General features: G+C 39.8%; 1 protein-coding gene across 1 annotated transcript; it reads right to left on the reverse strand.

Moving 5' to 3' along the window:
- Positions 1–50: 50 nt before the first annotated feature.
- LOC121307364 (solute carrier family 12 member 3-like) lies at positions 51–18756 on the reverse strand. Its single transcript, XM_041239566.1, has 25 exons — positions 18451–18756; positions 18013–18122; positions 17078–17153; positions 16311–16406; positions 15524–15663; positions 15237–15350; positions 14380–14491; positions 13556–13686; positions 13017–13101; positions 12610–12767; positions 12187–12294; positions 11792–11915; positions 11169–11270; positions 10385–10540; positions 9648–9747; positions 9078–9189; positions 8222–8356; positions 7971–8077; positions 7259–7362; positions 5841–5921; positions 5410–5521; positions 4642–4728; positions 4046–4181; positions 3127–3194; positions 51–1635 (listed from the first exon to the last, which is right to left on the reverse strand). The coding sequence occupies exons 1-25, from the start codon at positions 18647–18649 to the stop codon at positions 1494–1496; spliced, it is 2895 nt and encodes a 964-aa protein (XP_041095500.1). The 5' UTR covers positions 18650–18756; the 3' UTR covers positions 51–1493.
- Positions 18757–19923: the final 1167 nt, after the last annotated feature.

The raw sequence follows: 19923 nt of genomic DNA on the forward strand, positions 1-19923 counted from the left end.
GTTTAAAACTCGCCCAGCAGAGTTTAAACCGTTTTGTAAGCCTTGTTCCAAAAATAAGAAAGTAATTTTGTATTAGTGGAACACACATGTCCCTTGTACCATAAAGAGCTAAAAACATAATCAAAGAAAACCAAAACTGCGAGATCTGTGTTTTATACGAACATATTTAATATCAAGTCTCTGAATTTAACTGAAGACACCCTCTACCGTCATTTTGGACTACAGGAAGTGTACTCCTTGGGCTGTCAGCCATCTTGTAGGGTAGGGAAGACTACAAATTACAAATTCCTCTAACTTGGCAGTGTTTGTTGGGAAAGGCTGGCAATACATCAGTATCGTTTCTGATCTCCATTGACATCAGCGCCTGGTAGTGACTATGCATGCTGGAAAGGTGTCAGCATACTGATATAAACTTATTAATATAAATATAAAAATCATCAGTGGAGCCAGCCCAACGGAATTCCTCGGAACTTTCTGGAATTCTGCAGGCTCCCGCAGAATTCTCAGTCTTCCACAGATTCTCCATATTCTACAGCTACATCGTCATCATAATGATCAGACTGCTACAGGGATCTGACATATAGAACTTAGCTGTTCGATTCTAGTATTGTTAAATTAATATGTCTCCTTCAAAAAGTAGAAGTTAAAGACTGGAGTTCAGGCTTTGAAAATGTGGCCAAAGAAGAAGTCTTGTGATGTTTGTGTTGGACATTTTATAAAGATTTTACTGATAAAAATGCTTGATATACTACATTGAAAGTACGTAGCCCATACATTGTTTGATATTATTTTTACTTGATTTCCAGTTTTATAATCTATTACTAATACAAATGTTGAACACAAGAAGTTCTGTAGAACATTCTGCGGGTACCTACTTAAGATTTCTGCAGATTGACCCCCAGATTTGAAATGACAGGACGCAAACATAGGAGAAATGCTGTGTTACAAAAGAGGGTTCAAATTACAAAAAAGTTTGAAGTTTCCAGTTCAGAAACACCACACTGCAAATGTTACCTGACACTTCCCATTACTGGAACAGAAATATTCGTTTACAGGACATCAAAGTGGGTAATTCCATAAAGCTGTCCAGATGTCTTATAGAAAACTGATCTAGTAAAACAATAATAATAATAAAAAAAAAACTCATCCAACGTTCTCCAGTTTAAATTTAGACTAAATTTAGTAAATATTTAGTGTAGCTTTCCACATGTGTAAGCAGCCTTCTCTTTTGGATTTTTTTTAAGGTCTCAGCAAGCTTATTAATTATCTTTCATATACTGCAGTTAAAACAATTTAAAAGACAAAGTCAAAAGTCTTGAGTTTCAATAAAGTTGGCAAATTGCTACGCTGAATCTAATGCTCTTGGGGTTGAATTGGTTTCCATCCCTTTGCCAGAAACGCCATTGGATTCTCAAGAAGGAGACAGCTGGCAGTTGTGTGATTCTCCAGTGCGTTGAGGGTTTATAGGATAATAAATCACAGGAAGAGGAGCCTCATTGGCAGTAGAAGGTGAGGACACTCTGTTGGTTTCCTCTGATCAGAAGTGTTGGGCACCTCAGGTTGTGAGACAATGCGTCTAGCCAGGCCATGTACAGTGCACTTGGACAGCAGTCTTTGTTTGCCACAGGCAAGCTCCTGCAAGACAAAAATACCCAATAATGTAATCCCCAAATCAACCTCTCATTGTATTCTCCTAAGCACAGCATTCTCAAGAGACCTCTACTCTCACACTATGTGTTATGTCTGAATTTTATTGACCTGATTGCTATCATTTCTCTTGCACTTTTTTTGACACTATAGTGTTAAACTGCTATGAAGCGTTTGCAATTAAGAAATAAAGAGATATGGTTTAAAGCAGATATACAATTCTTGGCAATACTTTCCATTTAGTGTCTCTAATAACTGTGTAGTATATATGTGTGTGCTTACACATAATTTCAGTGTTATTACGCATAGTTACAATGTACTTAATGTGTCATTTTTATTGCATGATATAACCCTAACCCTAACCCTATCTCTATCCCTAATCCTATCAAGAACCCTAACCCAATACTTAGCCCTAACAGTAATCCTAACCCTATCCCTATCCCTAACCCTAAACCTATCCCTAACCCTAACCCTAAACCTAAACCTATCCCTATCCCTAATCCTAACTCTAACCCTAACCCATCCCTAATCCTATCCCTAACCCTGACTCTAACCCTAACTAATCCTTAATCCTATCCCTAACCCTATAAACCTATACTTAACCCTAACTCTAACCCTAACCCTATCTATAATCCTATCCCTAACCCTAACCCAATACTTAGCCCTAACAGTAATCCTAACCCTATCCCTATCCCTAACCCTAAACCTATCCCTAACCCATCCCTAATCCTATCCCTAATCCTAACTCTAACCCTAACCCATCCCTAATCCTATCCCTAACCCTAACTCTAACCCTAACTAATCCTTAATCCTATCCCTAACCCTATAAACCTATACTTAACCCTAACCCTAACCCTAACCCTAACCCTAACCCTAGCCCTAACAGTAATCCTAACCCTATCCCTATCCCTAACCCTAAACCTATCTCTAACCCATCCCTAATCCTATCCCTATCCCTAACCCTAACCCTAACCCATCCCTAATCCTATCCCTAACCCTAACTCTAACCCTAACTAATCCTTAATCCTATCCCTAACCCTATAAACCTATACTTAACCCTAACTCTAACCCTAACCCTATCCCTAATCCTATCTCTATTCCTAACCCTAACCCTATCCCTAACCCATACTTACATCTACTGTCAGTTAAGTATATTGTAACTATGCATAATAACACTGTAACTATGTGTAAGCACACATGTATTTACTAAGTAACTTTTATGTAAATACACAGTAATTAGAGACACCTCACGGAAGGTATCACCCAGGTCTTAAATACAGGCTACAGTGTGTTGTACATTTACAGTAGGACTTAAAACACAGGATCTCTAAAGATCTGAACATGCATAGTTCTAGACATTGACCAAACGACATTCTTTGGATTGGATTTAACTTCCAAGGCAAGTCCAACTTTGCACACACACCTGTAACCCCAACAGGGAGAACACCCCGGCTGGTTTTAGAAAGATTGGTGACTTACACAAGGACTAAAGCTGCTTCAGGGGAGTTTTCTTGGATAACCTCATTCAGCCTGATCTTTCTTTCAGACTGCGGGAATTAAAACAGACATTAATTACATGCGAGTGAGGCAATCAAAAGGACAAGGCACTCCTGTGGTGTACTAAACACCACAAAATAACACTAAATGTTTGTATTTTAATTTCTCTTTTTGGCTTACTATAAGTTATCCAGTAGAAATCTAAGCTGGGAGTGAGCCACAATAGGGGTTGGCTGCTGATGCTAATATAAAGGTACCCACACTTAAAGGTCAGATTTAGCTTGTGTTCAGATTATATCATGCTCTCTTGAAAGTAAATAAATAAATGTTGGAAATAAAAGTGACTCCGATTGTTCTCATCCATTATTGTAATGATCCACTACAACTGCAAGGTGGAGAAACAGCTTATAGAAAAATTTTGGTGCACATTTAAAGTATAAGCTACTTAAAGGAAAGGATTTTATGCAACATTTAAGGAACTACCAAGAGTTCAGCATTCGATCTCAAAGAGCAAAGAGCATAAGGTACCAACCTTTCCTGTAAAGATTCCTTTGCTCCCAAACAGGTTCCTACGTCTTCAGTGTACGAGGACAGCATCAGCAGAAGAATGCTTGTAAAGACAGTCTTGCTGTTGTGCATTCCACACGTTTTGCAAAGCACGTGAATTTCGCCAATCAAAGCTTGCCATAACACTTGGCATCTTGAACACTTGCAATTCACAGAACAGCAAGTTATTAAAAGGCAGGAACCTTTACTTGCGCTTCAGGATAAGACATTGTCTGGTTTGACAGACCCAGTTTAGGCTTAATTTTGGACTACTGATGTTACCTTGGGTAAAATAGTCCACCACTAACCTGGTTCCAATATGGTTTCTATACAAATTCCACTTATAATAACCAACCTTCTGCTTCAATTGTTCCATCTCTCTGTCCGAGATCATCCAAGGACAGTCCTTCCTCAGCTCCCGTAGTGTAGCCTCGTCCCGTAAGCCATCATTGAGCCTGTAAGGGGCAGTGGAGTCCTCAAACCTCTTCATACTGTATGAGAAAATAGCCAATGGTAACAATGATTAGAAACTACGATTGCCACAAAGTTGAGGGTGCATTGAGTTTAAGGGATACCTCCTTCAGGCTGTCTCTTTATGCTTCTTGGAAACACTGTTCATGAAATGTCTCTAATTACCTAAACCTAACCCTACCCTAATTCTAAACCTCTCCCTCACCTTTTTCTAATACAATTGTGTATTTGTATATATCATGCAACCAGATTTAAACATTAAGTGCATTGTAACTATGCATGATAGCATTGTAATGATGTGTCAGTATGCATGTATTTGCTATGTAACTACTATGTAAATAAATAGTAATTAGATATAGTTAATGTAAACTGTTACTTGATTTTGTATGTCTCTTTAAGAAGTTATTGTTCATCTGCTCAAAAAGGCTGCACAGCTCTGAGCTAATTCATCATATTTTAGCCAACTTTTGCCAAACTTACTTCTCAGACAGCGGGGCTTGCTCACTGTCTATAATCACAACGACATCATGAAAGTCCAAACGAAACTGACTCAGTAGGGAAAGCATTCTGTCAGAAGAAGGACACTGCAGGTTAAACACAGAGCTGGCAGCCAATCAGCAAAGAGCTGGATAAAACCCTCACCCTCCACCAACTTTCAAGGGTCTATAGATGAAAAAAGTGTTTTTTTTATATTTAACATACTGAAGACAAATTAATGGAAAGTAGGGAAAAAGAGCCCAGATGAAGGCAATGCTAACCCAAAATACATGCTTTTTTAATGGTGTTTTAAATTAATAAAGTATTATAAACATTTTTCAGGCTTTCCTTTAATGCACTAAGATACATAGGCTGCACATGAATGAATGTGACAATAGACAAGTTCATTTGTGCACATACACCTCGTGGTAATCAGGTTAAAAGTGGAGACTTTTAGTAATTAAGTCAATTTTGACCCACATTTGTAGGTAAATTACCTAGGAACCCTTAACTTTTCAGCTTTGAGTATTGCATATCTAGTTACCAAATGATGTAGAATCTTAAATTCCCCAACATCAGCATTGTGTCCTACCTTCACACTTATGATTAAACCTGTTGGACACGTTTTTGGATTGCTAGAAGTCAAAGAAGTCAAACTGGATACAACTGCTGCACATTGATGAAGAAAGCAGCTCAAATGAAACCTGCAGCTGTAAAAGGGTGAGGCAACGAAACAAAAGGATCTTTGGTGTACAACCAGGTTGAACTCACTCCTTCCTCTCCTCCTGTACAGTGTCCTGGTGTCCGATGATGAAGACCCTCACTTTGCACTGTCTCCACCTCTTCTTTCTGGTCAGCAGGTATGGGATTAGAAGTGTCAGGCCTGGGAAAGAGACAAACAGGACACAATCATGTTCCGAACCCATTGCTAAGCAAACAAATTAAAGATACGGTCGTATGCACATGTATTAGAGCACCCCGTTGCTTCTGTAGTTTGGCTTTGAAATCAAACCACTGGAACTGAAAATCTTGGAAAATTGTCAGGCAAATTTTAATTTAACTGATGACTTTAATAGGCCACACGTGCAATTAATTTAAAATAGATAGAAATAGGAGAAAAAGAGCAAATAGCCAAAAACGGAAAATGCATGAGACCTGCAAATGGATCAATGTAATTTTCAGGCAAATTTCAAAGAGGTTACCTCCATCATCAGAAATCCAGTAGAGATCAATGGTCTTCTTTCCCTGTTTCGCCTGGAAAATGCTACTGACTTGTTCACCCACTACAGTTCAAGACAAGAGAAAGGTTATCAGCAATTACTAAATATGCATTCAGTCCACACAGTGGTGATCACGTCTGTATTCAACACTGGTTTAAACACGCATTGATGTAATGCAATAAATGGGGGCTGACAATTCTAATCAAGAATCTTCATTTTTCGATTAGTCCCTTGCCTACAATACATCCCACTGATACATCTGTTCAGTGACTTGTCATAACATGTGGACAGATCCAGAATGAGCAAAATAAAATCTTTATAAAAGAAACGATCTTAAGGTAAAGACCAAAACACTTATCATAATAGCTATAACTAGGGGTTTCAGTCAGGAAACTCATGCGATAGATTATTTAATAAAACAGACTGGACATCATGACTAAATTATAAATATCTTCACACAATATTCTCTGGCCTCACCTTTCAAGGTACCACTGGCTATAAATTAGCTCACAGGTAAGTGGAGAGGCTCTGAGTAGGGAAGCCATGGGAAGGGCAGCACGATAGCTGCCCTCCCCCATTAGACGAAGCCAAAAAGCAGGTGATGGCTGAGGAGGAGAAGGCAAACTCCGGCGCACAGTGGAAAAGTAATGGATTGAGGAGAAGATATAAATCCTTTCCTTGCCAATTATTGTTGATCATTGTTTATCAAGGGACAAATAAGAGACTAAGATATTTGACTGATTTGTTCTGGTATTGGAAGCGCCTAAAATATGCTTGATGTTTACGTGAATTAATCTAAGGTTTATAGTGCGTGCCCAGCCAGAAGACTCTCCCTCAATTGTACAGAATAGAAACCCAGGACCACTTTTATGCTGTGGACCGTTATCTGCTGGTACAGTTGCCCTGCCCTGTAGTTACTACTTAATAGCACATCCTGAGAGAAGAAACAATTATGTGTTTTATGCAACTGGGTGTCAAGTCTTTCACAACCCGATTGTCGTTTTTGGGACGCTCACCAATTGTTTCAGTGGAGTCATTTTCTTCCTTTCGCTCAGTTTCTGTGGCTTCGTGGTCTTCAAAAGCAGGGTTAACTATAAAGCAAAACAAGTACAGACATTTAACGTGTTTAATGACATTTAACGTATTTACAGAGACCTCAGAACACTTTGCTTGACTCTAGATTGCCATTAGCTGTGAGCTCAGAGAGATTAACCAAGAAAGAATCAATTCATACCATTAACCCAAAGAACAAGCTCTGTATTCGAGACGTAAGCACCTATGTTATTTTGATGTCAGTACCCTAAACTCACTCATCAGCCACTAGGAGGCGATTCGTTACATGTAGTTCAACAGCCGCTTGATTCACGTCCATTGCTTCTATATCAAACTGTTTCGCATGCACAAAACTGAAACTAACTTACCATGAGCCTTCATCTTGGTAGAAATGTCCAAGCCCTCTGTCAATCTCAGCAGGCACACTCCATAGTTAATGTCAAAAGCATCGCTGTAAAAAGAAAATCAATACATAAAGATGAAAAACTGCGGACGTTTGTAGACTTGAAAAAAATCTGTGAAACATACAGATATTTGCACTGGAGAAGGTACAGAGAAGCGAGGCTGATCCCAGCACTGAATGACATGAGCTAGGAGGACAGGTTCAAATAACGAAATCTCTTCAGCCTGGAAAAAAGAAGGGATTGATTGAAGTCCTTCAAATCATAAATGGTCTAATAGAATTAACCCAAGACACGACTTCAAATTTAGCACAGAGAGAAGAATAAGAGGGCATACATTGAAACCAAGTAAAAGCAAGTTTAGAATAGAAGGCAGGAAGCCCTGTTTTACACAGAGATTTAGAAAGGCATGGAATAGCCAACCAGGTGAAGTAGTCTAAAACACCGGGAACATTTTAAAGGAGTAGACTCTGTGCTTTTAAATGAGTTCCCTCCAGGAGGGGAGAACGGTTCCGCTAACAGGAGATGAGCCTTGATGGGCCAGATGGTCTTTTTCCATTCCCAAACTTTTCTTGTGTTCTTGTGACAGCTTGTCCATCATTCTTCCCCCTCTCTCCCCTGAGTTGCTGAGATGAAAGGTGGTTTCCAGGTTACTCACTGTATAGTTCCAATATAGTCATCAACATTTCGTGGCAAGTCTTCCTGCCAATTTCCCTTGAATCCCATGAAGAGAGTGTTGGGTTTCAGCTTTCCCAGGCCAGTAGCCTGCAAAAACAAAATATGAGTAACAATTACTAAACACACAAGATTCTCCTAAAATATCAGTAGTTTTTTTTGCCCAGTTTGCCGCAGATTTGGTGGATTGTCTCTAGATATAAGATGAGGAGAGGATCCATTTACACCCTTTACCTGCATGAGGCTCCTGGCTCCATCTCTCAGGTTGTCCCCAGACAGCGAGGTGTAGAAGGAACGGATCTTGCGCTTGTTCAACCACTTCACCTCTGCGCTGGTCGTCTCTTCCTGCTGGACATTCTTACCATCACCCTGGGAAAGACGAAACAAAGCTTGTCGTCATAAGACCAATTCAAGAAAGCAAAGACAAACACAGTGCCTCTTATAGTTTGCGATACACTTGTAAGTGTACAGTGCTAGTACAGGATAGCTGGTTCCAGGCTAGTAGGTATGGTATTTATTTAATTTAATAAGCAAATAGCTCATAACATGTAAAGCATGGAGCAGGGATTAAAATGAACTGATGTCATATATATATATAATATTATATATATATATATAATATATATATATATTATATATATATATATATATATATATGTAGATGTACAATCTAAAAACATGTTTTTTTGTGACAGTACAAGATACTTAACTTACTGTTTAATTTTGTACATGGGCGTTATTATATAAATCCTAACGTTACAGATACTCATTCTTTTAACTCTCGTTGTCGTAGGAGCGAGGAACAAGTAGTGACACGTAGGCCCACCCACTGGTATTGTTCAAACCTGAAGATTAAACCATGGCGAGGCAAAGGTGGGTATGCAGCTACCGACAGCGACAATAAGACAGGAAATCCTGATCCACAACAGATGAGAGCTTGAAGCACATATGGGAGCTGCTGTAAATCAAGGTTATTCCTTAATGCTAAGATCTGGTACCTTTACAAATGAACCCCAGAGCAGGGCTATGCCAGCAATGACGGAACTAACTACATCATTGTACTGCACCTAAAGGTGTACCTATTTCTTACCATGATTATGTTCCCACAGATCATGAGGCCAATGTTCTTGGTAAAGGTGCCCACAAAATCAACCAATGCAGGACGGAAATTCGGAGGACCGGTCAATATTAAACACTGTGGCCTGCAACGACAATCACAGGTGTTATTTACCTACAGAAGACTCCACAGCACATCCACAGCAAGACAAACTACTCATCCAGGAATAGGTACAGGATGTCTAGCATAGTACTCAGGCAGTGGAAATAGGCTTGGTTTAAAAGGCTTTATTTGTAAAAAAAATAATAATAATAATTAGGACACATTAGATAACCTTGAAGGATCTTCAATTCCTTACAAAATGTTTGAGGATTGTGCTACTTTCTGACTTGAATCAGCAATTCCTTGATTATTGCACTGCTAGAGTTTATAAAATAAAACTGGTTTCAAATAGGTCTCGGGTTATTAGTGGTTTTAGGAGAAAACATTGGAGGCATATCAGATTGCAGATATGATTCTCCAGCATTTACCTGAGGAAGACTAAGAGAATCATGCATCACCAGAACAGAAACGTATACAAATAAATAAAAGGTAGAAAAGCACCTGAAGTTTTTAACATGATCCTCCACCCCAGCAAGAGAGACGGAGTAGGAAAGAGCCAGGTTGTAGGTGCCAGCCTGCATGGAGGAACCCCAGTTAATGTCTAAACAAAAGCAGACAGAGAGTTGTATTGAATGACTGGAATTGGGATTCTTCTCTTAAAACAGTAAGTGGCAAACGGCCGTGCTTTACTCTTGGTCACTTTTACAGGGTTCTGAATTCATTATGTTCTACCTCTATGTCAGTCTGTGCTTGTAAAAAAAGACCTGGTGTGAGAGATCTCCAGAGAGCTGCTCTGGGCACAAAGTGAATAAACTAAACATGTTCATATCACTGCAGTCATGATCGATTTATTATAGGAGCATAGAAAGACTAGTTGAAACATTTGGCACTAAAGTTGGGATCCGTTTGAGATCAACTCCATCTGCAGAATAATGTCTCTGAATCTGACAAGCTTATTAGCCATAACAAAACGGTTTTACAACTTAACTTAGGTTGCTTTTAAAACACACAACTTTACAAATAGGAGCTAATGCAACTGTGAGGAACAAGCTATCAAACTCTCATTTAGATATACCAAATTGAAGATAGTTATGAACCCTAGAACTAAATGCAGGGTTAGTGAGAGTATCCCGCCCTGCATCAAGGTTAATAAGCGCTTTTCTCTCTTTGAGACATACTTTCCCCATATGATTTCCACAGCCACCCAAATAATGGGATTTAATAGGAAAACAGCAAACCTGGTTTCTTGTAGGTGACGTATCCCAGAAGGAAGACCACGATGCCTAGAGCAATGAGTGCTGCCCACCAGTTCAACAGAAACATGATCACAAGGGAGATGATTGCTCCAAACAGAGCCGTCCAGCGGCTGTAGTACCGGAATGAGGGCCTCCAGCCTGCAGGGGGAGCCGTTTGAAGCATTGATTATGGAGCAAGTGAGGAAGTGACTTCGTACGAGGAAGTAGCTTAAATTTACAGCATCTACGGTACATACTATTTCATATTTATGCATAATTCAAAGTGGGAAATGAAATTTAAAAACTTGAATGTCTTAGTTTCCCTGCAATGTTGAATCTTAAAGCTGAGATGATAATTGTGGATAGCACTTTACATTAAATGTCTTTAATTACTGTGTGAGACCCTTACACATCATTTCAGTGCTATTATTAAATGTCTCTAATTACTGTGCGAGACCCTTACACATCACTTCAATGCTATTATGCATCGTTCCAATGCACTTAATGTGTCAATCCTTTTGCACGACATATGGAAGTACACAGTTGTAGAAGGAAAGGGTTTGATGAGATTTGCCCTGCGACAAAATGGTACTTTCGCTGTGACACTACCTTTCACACCAGTGGAGACAGGGCCGTGCCATATGCTAAGCGACTCTCCCCTGATTACTCAATGGTCAGTTTCCTAGCTCATAAGTACATTGTAATGATGTGTAATAACATCGCGATGATGTGTAAGTGCATGAGTTTACTAAGTAAAGTAGACACCAAAAGCAGAACCCTCACTCACCTGGAGAATTAGTGATGGAGGCGTGAAAGCAGCTGAAGTTGATGAGCGCGTAGGAACACAGGAAGAAATTGGAGATGATCGGAGCAATCACATTCAACTCAGCTGTTGGGAGAAGAGCAGGGGGCGTATTCATTGCCTGGTACACACAGCAGTGTACAATTTCATGTATTCTGCACTTTCCACTGTATTCAGTGTACTACTGTATAATGATACTATCATGTATTATGTAGTACCACTGTATATAATGTACTGTGCATTTCTCTAGCTGAAGTATTGTGGATTTTCTTGTATTTACTGCATCTTGTAAAGCGCTTTGTGATGGTGGTCCACTATGAAAGGCGCTATATAAAATAATGATTGATTGATTGATACTGTTTATTTACACTTTGTAAACACCATTATTACACCCATTAACACCAGGCAAGTGGGATTTTCTGCCAGTGATCTCTGCTGGAGCGGTGCAGAATTCAGGGTTGCTGGTCCTGCCTGCTTTCTGATATAACTCCTGCCCATCTCCCAAATTATTACAAAGGGAGAGCCAGACTTCGCTCCTTAGCTGTCAGGTAAGCCACAGATACAAGCAGTAAATGTTCTATGAGGGCACCAATATTTGTAATACTCACCAATCAGAATAAAGGCCACAGCGATGAAGAAAGTGAGCACATAACCCCACATGGGTTCATTGTTTTTGCCATATCCTTTTCCAAAGACACCAATCAGTGGGTAGAGATTGTCTTGGCAAAGGCACTAAGAAAGAAAAAAATACATACATTTTAAAAGGTTCACACAATAAAGTTTTTGCACAACAAATTTTTTGCATAAAAACTTTCCAACGTTTCACTATGTTTAACATACCTTTGTCAAGGGAAAGTGTGCTTAAAAACAAACAGTGGAGGTACTTATAGGCTTTGGGTGCCATGGTAACTACACTCTGTATAAAATGTTTGTCTTGTATAACAGAGGTGTTTGAGGCAGTGCACAGCTAGAGGTTGCTGTAGAAGAGTTATAACTTCCTTACCTGAAAAACCTTGGGAGCCGAGACAAGGCAGGCCAGGGCAGAGGACAAGGTGGCGGCGAAGATCCCTGCAGTGACCAGGGGTCCGAACCCAGATACCATGCTCAGAGTCTGGAGAGAAGCACGAGAAGAGAGTCTATACACCGGGTCAAAAGTTTACCATAGTAAAAGCATAGCAGGCATAATAAAGCATAGTGAAAGCATGGTAAAGCATAGAGGTATGGTAAAGCATATTAATAAACATGGTAAACCAGGGTAAATGATGGTTCTATTGTTGAATAAACTGCAAGAATACCATGCACAAATACCATGGTAATGTAGAAGGGCAATTCCATCTGCAGTATTCAACAGCTGCAACAATTCTATAGCATCTTACGTCACAAGGATCCATTCTATGCCCCTGTGTTTGACAGCCTCTTATTTTACCTGGTAATTGTTTAGCAGTCCTTGAGTACAGTCCCTGGCTCTGTAGCACTCACTGAAGTTCCAGCCGTAGCGGCATGCTTGCCCCTCACAGCCTGCAGTCTCATTGGAGAGGAGCGTGTCGTTGAGGCTGGCAGAGGCATCGCGCACCATACAGGAGCCTGTGGGAAGGCAGGAGGACATTCAGATAGTTTTATAACACATGTAACATTCATTCAAAACTGACATCCTTCATTGCCACTGATTGGCAGTGCACCAAATTTGCAGATACACGAAAGGCTTGTGGTTGGTTTCACAGACCAGGATTACTGCTAATCTGGGATTACCTTGAGGTCAAGCAGTCTAAGATGAATGCGCACGCGGGGGTTTGTGAAATCAGTCGTTACTGTTTAGGTATGATTTAGACTCACCAATTGTCGCCGAGATAGTCAAGTAAGATATGGTAGTCCAGAAGATTGCCATCAGAGTGCCTCGTGGAATGGCCACGGCAGGATCCTAGATGGCAAGCAGAAGCCAAGCGTTAGCAAGGCAGTGAATTCCTGTGTTTTCAATTTCTGGAAGTTTCATGTACATTTTAATTTAAAAAAAATAAAATAAAAACTAAAAATGAACACAACTGTAATTAAAAAAAATAATGACTAAAGAAAACACAGTTTTGATTGTAAAATAGGAAAACTCTTTTGTAAAAATACGTTTTCATTCTTGATTTAAAAACAGTAAGTTAATTCTGGAATTCAGGAGCTTGACCAGAAATCAAACACTATTGTCTAGTGAATGTATGTTAATCTGTACAGATGACCATGTCCTATGATATAAAGCCATTAGCCTGCCCAAGATTGACAGATTGTGTTAAGTGGTCCTTGATGAGTTACATCACAACTGGATACAATTCTGGGCTTGTAAAACAGCCTGCATTGCTTGGGAGAGGAATCCACATCCCAGGTCTTACCTTTAAATCTCCTGAGATGTTGGCACCCGCTAGAATTCCAGTGGCCGATGGGAAAAAAATGGAGAACATTCCAAAAAAGCTGCCATCCTCCCCTCTCCATTCTGGGACCATGTTACTTAGGAAAAGGTCAGCTGTGAGACATTGGGAGGGAAGCAAGTTCAAATTTCACAGAAAAGCATACAAAATATTTCCAATGACTTCAGAGTGAGACCCCCTTTAACTAAGTTTGTCAGCAACACATCCCTCACCATGGCTTGTGTTAAAAAAAGACCATGAGAAGTTAGACCCAACTATATATCTAATATGATATATATATATATATATATATATATATATATATATATATATATATATATATATATATATCCACAGTAAGTACATGTACCAATTCTTGTGTACCAATACAGTTAGGCACCACTATATATCACTAAACTGATTAGCATTTGATCGCAAATACATTACAATGAAACTAATTTTTATACAGTTTTCAATTCAGACTTTCAAAGAATCCAGCCTGCCTGATATCAACCGGAAAAGAATTCCACAAACAAGGTGTACAGCAACAAAAAAGCTCTCACTCCAGCCAATTTAAGGCTAATTAAAAGTTCAGCATTTTCTGATCTCAAGGAACGAATTGCAATATACCGAGTGGAGATAAACCACGTAGGACCTTATAAGTTATTACTGCAACTTCAAAATCAATTCAGTAACTTGCTGGTAACCGATGCAAGGACCCGAGCACTGAAGTAACATGCTCAGGCCTTCTAAGTTTAGCGGTGTGTATACCAAAGAAGTTGCAATAACAAGGGGCAAAGACTGCTGACCTTTGTAGTTGAAAAATCCCTTTGATTGTTTTTCCTCAGTCGCTGGTATAACAGTACCCATGAAGTAGTTCACAAAAGATATGAGGATAACTATGAAAAACAGTATCTGAGCCTACAGAAAAAAAGAGAGAGAATGGTTTTGAACAGAGATGCAATAATTTACTAATGTCAGGGTACATATTGTGATATATAGGTTGCGATATGATATGCATCACGACAGGTGGGAAGGTCATTTGAATGAACTGCTTTGTTAGAATTAATAAAATGAAAGCTATATTTGTATACCTAATTTAAGAACCATTTGGGGAAACAGAATGAGAAATCTTGTGCTATTGGTCTTGCATGACAATGGAAACAACACATAGCTCTGTTATGATAGGATGTGTCATATAAAGAAAGGATAACAATTCCTTGATACACCCTGAAGCTGGGGAAACACAAAGCAATTTTGTGGTTTGGAACTTGTTTTCAGGAGACTGGGTTTCAGGCCACTGCACGGCACACCAGTGGAGTCTTGGGGTTTGATACAGCCACCTCAAACCAGGTCTACTGGAAACAGGTTTCAAGCAACTGTCCCTGAAAAAGTGGCTTTGTGTTCCCTCAGCTTTAGGTTTGAATTCTTATCATGAGCCTAGCTGTGTAATCCACCTGCTCTGTTATATGCCTCAGGGTTGAAGTTGGTCAGTAATTTTTGCATGGTTGGACAAATCTCTTGCTAGCATTTCCCCACCCTCAAGTCTAAAATGCTCAGGGGTCTCGAATCAGGTTCCAGCAGAAACACTGAAAAAGATCCACTTGACATCATAATACATCTAGTATTGCAGTTACCGTATTGAATTTGAGAAATCTGAACATACCTTTGATTCCCATTCCATGCCGGCCATACAGACTCCCAGCAGAACTACCACAGTGACAACACCTATAATCCGGATATCATTAACTGGGTCCACTAAGGGCCCACCAGAATACTCCTGAAGAGAGAAACAAAACCATGGGTAAATATGTTTGCCTGTACATAAGGGCTGTTGCAGAGTTCTCCCCTGGTGTGCCGAGCAGTGGCCTGAAACAGAGTCTCCTGAAACCAAGTTCCAAGCCACACAGTGGCTTTGTGTTCCCCCAGCTTAAGAAGCAGAGGGATACTTACAATGATCAGGTCCCGTACAGTCTCAGAGAAGCCCACGGTGTGCATTGCCACAGCCACTGCATTCGCGAAGGCAAAAATCAGTCCGATAGAGCCACCCAGCTCTGGACCAAGACTGCGGGAGATCAGAAAGTATGTGCCACCTAGAAAAGGAGGACAAAAATAAAATTGCAGGAATTCCAGTGTACCAAATACATCCCCTTAAAGCTGAGGGATCACTAAGTTGGTTTCAGGAGACTAGGTTTTCGAGCCACTGCATAGCACACCAGGGGTTTGACACAGAAAAGTTGTCTCAAACTAGGTCCCGTGGAACTAGGTTTTAAGCCACTCTTCCTAAAAAAAATAGCTTTGTGTTCCCTCAGCTTTAATGTTACCTGTTTCGCACCTCTAGTTACTAGGTGTTTTACATGTGTAGTTTGTACAGAAACATGCTTTCCATTGTAGAGGTATGTTTGTCCCGTAGATAGTACTAGATCTGGAATAGGCTGGTCCTTGACTCCAACAGCCTCACTTAACTGTTCATAGCTCAGCCAGTAGTGGCTAGCGTTCTGATTTTGTTAGGGTAGAGTAGATGTGGATTGTAGAAGCATGTAGTGTTTGCAGAGATCTTGCATTCCAATGTTAAACACATCCATCAGTTTCAGGGAGAGTTACAGCAGGTCTAAGTCAACGGAATTGCTTGTTGAAGTGACTGAGAATACTTGATGTCTAGTAGTTTATTCCACCACTCTCTGCAACTCTATAATCAAGTTTTAGTTTTTGAACAGTGATACCATGCAAGATAACTCACCCGCCTTCACCCTCCCATTGGTGGAGATGGCAGAGATGGAGAGTCCAGTGATTGTTGTCACAAGAGAAGACAACAGAATGATCACCCAAGTAAGGCCTGCCACGAAAAGGGTAAAGGAAAGAAATGTTGGGTATGGGAAGAGGCCATTCAGCTTGGTAGCCTGGCATGAACATCGCTTCTCCGAGTTACATTTTATTAACATTTTCTCCTGTCCAAGCAAAAGCCAGGTTGGTTAACCAAATCCAAGCGCAGCGCTACAGGAAATCCCAGACAAGCATCAAAAGGCTTCATGAGGAACATATTTTCAGCTATCATAAGACATTTATATTTTCCTGAAATTTCAATTTTTTTTTTTTTTTTTAAGCTGGCCAAAAAAGAAGATCTTACTGACGCTCATCTTTAAAAAGAGAAATAAAAAGAATTGGATAGACCCTGCCTACAAACAGAAGGAATTACTGTATGCCAGTTGCAATCAGAGACAATGATTTTAAAACATAGAGCACCTTTTCTTTAACTCTGAATCTGCACATATACAAAGTAATCAACGTGTCTGTACGTATTGCTGTGTTCTGAAGATCTAAAATATTTGCTAAATAAGGTACAATCTGAGTCTGTTCACAACTAAATAACCAGCACATGTATATACACTGCAACTATGACACTAGCTTTAGTTACTGCCCAGTTTTTGATTGAGTCATGTCTTATGATACAGGACCTGACAGTAGTATATATATATATATACTCATATTAAACATGGATTTGTTTACCTATTCCAGCCTGTGCAGTGATCCAGGGCAGTCTCAGGTATAGAATAACCCCCCAGATGTTCAGCATGCAGCGAATCTAAAATAAATATTTAAAATAAATATACATTTAACACCCCACCCCGCCCCCCAAAACATAACGACACATACAGTAAAGGGATATGATTCATAATCAACGTTCTTTCTGCAAAAATGATTAAACAACATGTAAACGCATTTAAGATTTGCAACACTAGGGTGCGTGCATCTGTAATATATTTCCCCTTGTAAAAAAAATCAAACAGTTACACCAACAAATAGACAAACCATGATACAGATGAGAAATTAAATACAGCATAAGAACATTATTGAACAGATAACAGTAAATTATCAGTAGGATAAAGTTGGTAAAGTTGTAACTCTTATTATTATGTATTTACATAAATGTGTACTTGCACATCCTTACAATGTACTTAATGTGCAGCCCTTTCTGAATGATATAACCCTAACCCTAACCCTAACCCTAACCCTAACCCTAACCCTTTTTCTGTGTAATTGGTGCAGTTTCCTCACAATGCTTCTTTTTTCATATTGGATACAGACTTTTTTTATTATAAGATCCTCAAATCCCCTATTCCTTATAATTACTTTTTCTGCAGTAACTCCAAGTGTTGTCCTGGGAGCATGATGTCTGGTTTGTCAGTTTGTCAGCATTCATTACAGGGCCCATGCTAATGCTATTACTAATCTGAACACAGAGGATAGTCTGTGCCTGATGGACCTCAACACCTAGAGCCCAGAGAGTCTGAAAAGAGGTGCCATTAAAACTCTGTTGTACTGTTTCTATATCTAATTAAAAGTGTGGCAATGAAAGGAACTGTAAAGAACAGGAGCTTTAGTTGAAAATAAATACCTTCATTCGACTTAGGCTACCTAAATTTTTGACAGTGACTTCTTACCATTACCCCCTTCACCCAGCCGAATCGGACCGGCTGTGATTCGGGCTTACTGCCCACGTTGGCCTCTTCATCAGAGGGTTTGTCTGGGGTCCCCTGTGGGGGGGGGCTGCCTTCAGCGCTCCTTGGAGGAACCCCCTCACTCTCCTGGGGAATAAATAAATAAAACACAAATTTACTAAAATCATTCAATCACAGAAAACACAAGCATTGGCACACATTCGATTCCAATACTTCAAAAACCTTTTCAGGTGTAAGTGTATAGCTGAGGAAAGCCACCTTTTTCAGGAACAGCGGCTTAAAACCTGGTTCCAGGAGACCTAGTTTGAAGTTGTTGTATCAACAATAAATAAAGTAATGGCAAAATATTGAGAAATTGTGAAATTATTACTTAGTAATCAATTCCCTAGCCCCACCAAATACTCACGTCAATTGCGTAGCGAAGCACATTCAAGGAAGGTCGGCTCTTCTTCAGCCTCCCTGGCACTGCGGTATTGGCGTAAAACGCGTAATGGGGCACTTGGTCCAGGGTGCTATAGATGGAGGGCCGTCTGTGATCCTGCCGCGCGTTCTGGTACAGAACCGGCTGCGGTTGTGGCGACTCCTCGTTCTGCACGCCGTCGTTCCCGAGTGGAACCATGACTAACCCATCGCTTTCGGGTTCAGTAAATGACTGGTTAGGTCCGTTTCCGTTGCTGCCGTGCTGGTATAGAGAACCGAGGCGCGGGTCCTCGTTACAGGGAGAGGCAGGCTGCTTGTAAACCGTGAAGCGACCGACTTGTAAATCAGCGCCGTCATCTTTATTCAGATCTGAAGCGGAGACCACCATCACAGCGGTGGACGAGGACACCCGGTACTGCAAACGGGGAGCAATGAGTTCTACAGAAACACCGCAGACACACCCAAACTCCCGCACCGCGGCTCTTTACCTGCTGAAAATGGTAGCAGTGCAAAACTGAGCATGGTGAAATTACATCTCGTTATGGCATTATAATCTGACTTTTTCAACTGCTATGTTGTATGATATCTACTATTAACAGACTGAGCTGTTGCTTCTAATACACAACACTTCAATACAGATCAGTTTAAACATTATTATAAATACAGAATTCATATGTAAGGTCAGCACTGTAATTCTACGAGTAATTATACAATGGTATACTGTGGATTTGAGATGCTTTTAAATATGCTTTGCTATGCCTCTCCAGGCTTCACGGTGCTTCTACGCATGAGTTCACTGTACTTTATTAGTTTGCTCTGGTTTTACTACAGGGAACCTTTATAAGGTTTAAAACATTCAATCAAGTTGTTAAATAAAGCACAATACATCATCAAGAATATGTATACACTTAAAAAAAAACTATCAAGAAATACATAAATAAATAATTCTTACCTGCAAAAAAATTCCAGTTACTCAATTTTGCTGAAACGAGGTGAATGTATTTCAGGACGACTCAAGTATGTGTTGTGCGTGAAACTCAAAACGCGTGTGTCCTATTTATACTGAGGAAAGACCCTGTCTTGTAACTCCAGACTTGTTTAACAAGGTGTGAAAGAAACGAAACACATTTCTCCCCCCTACTTATCTCCATCACATTGTGTTTAAACCAGCAATCTCCATTGCTATCACTTTGTTCCGCATTGTATGCTAAACCATCTTAATGTGTTTAGTTAGCTCTTGGAGTAGAGTTTGTGAACTCGTCTGATCAGCAGATACTGAACAACGAAAGATGCCAGCACCAGGCGACCAAAAATAAATAAATAAATAAACATTTTTCCAGTCAACATAAAGTTTTGAAATGCTCCCTTTAGAATTATAGTAAAAAAAAAAAAAAAAAAAAAAAAACAGACGTGCATTCGTATCTAAAAAAAGAAAACATATGGACATGTCTCATTTGTGGAACAGAAACTCGC

This window comes from Polyodon spathula, chromosome 55 (genome assembly GCF_017654505.1).
Source record: "Polyodon spathula isolate WHYD16114869_AA chromosome 55, ASM1765450v1, whole genome shotgun sequence".
NCBI classification, from domain to species: domain Eukaryota; kingdom Metazoa; phylum Chordata; class Actinopteri; order Acipenseriformes; family Polyodontidae; genus Polyodon; species Polyodon spathula.

Bases quoted from the DNA above. Each gene is read 5' to 3' on its own strand.
- LOC121307364 (XM_041239566.1), bottom strand. From the start codon at position 18,649: ATGGTTCCACTCGGGAACGACGGCGTGCAGAACGAGGAGTCGCCACAA. The intron at 15,664-16,310 runs GTGAGTTATCTT...CTCCTTTTCTAG, and splicing joins CAATGGGAGGGTGAAGGCGG to GTGGCACATACTTTCTGATC. The intron at 4,729-5,409 runs GTGAGTTCAACC...TTCTTCTGACAG, and splicing joins GTACAGGAGGAGAGGAAGGA to AATGCTTTCCCTACTGAGTC.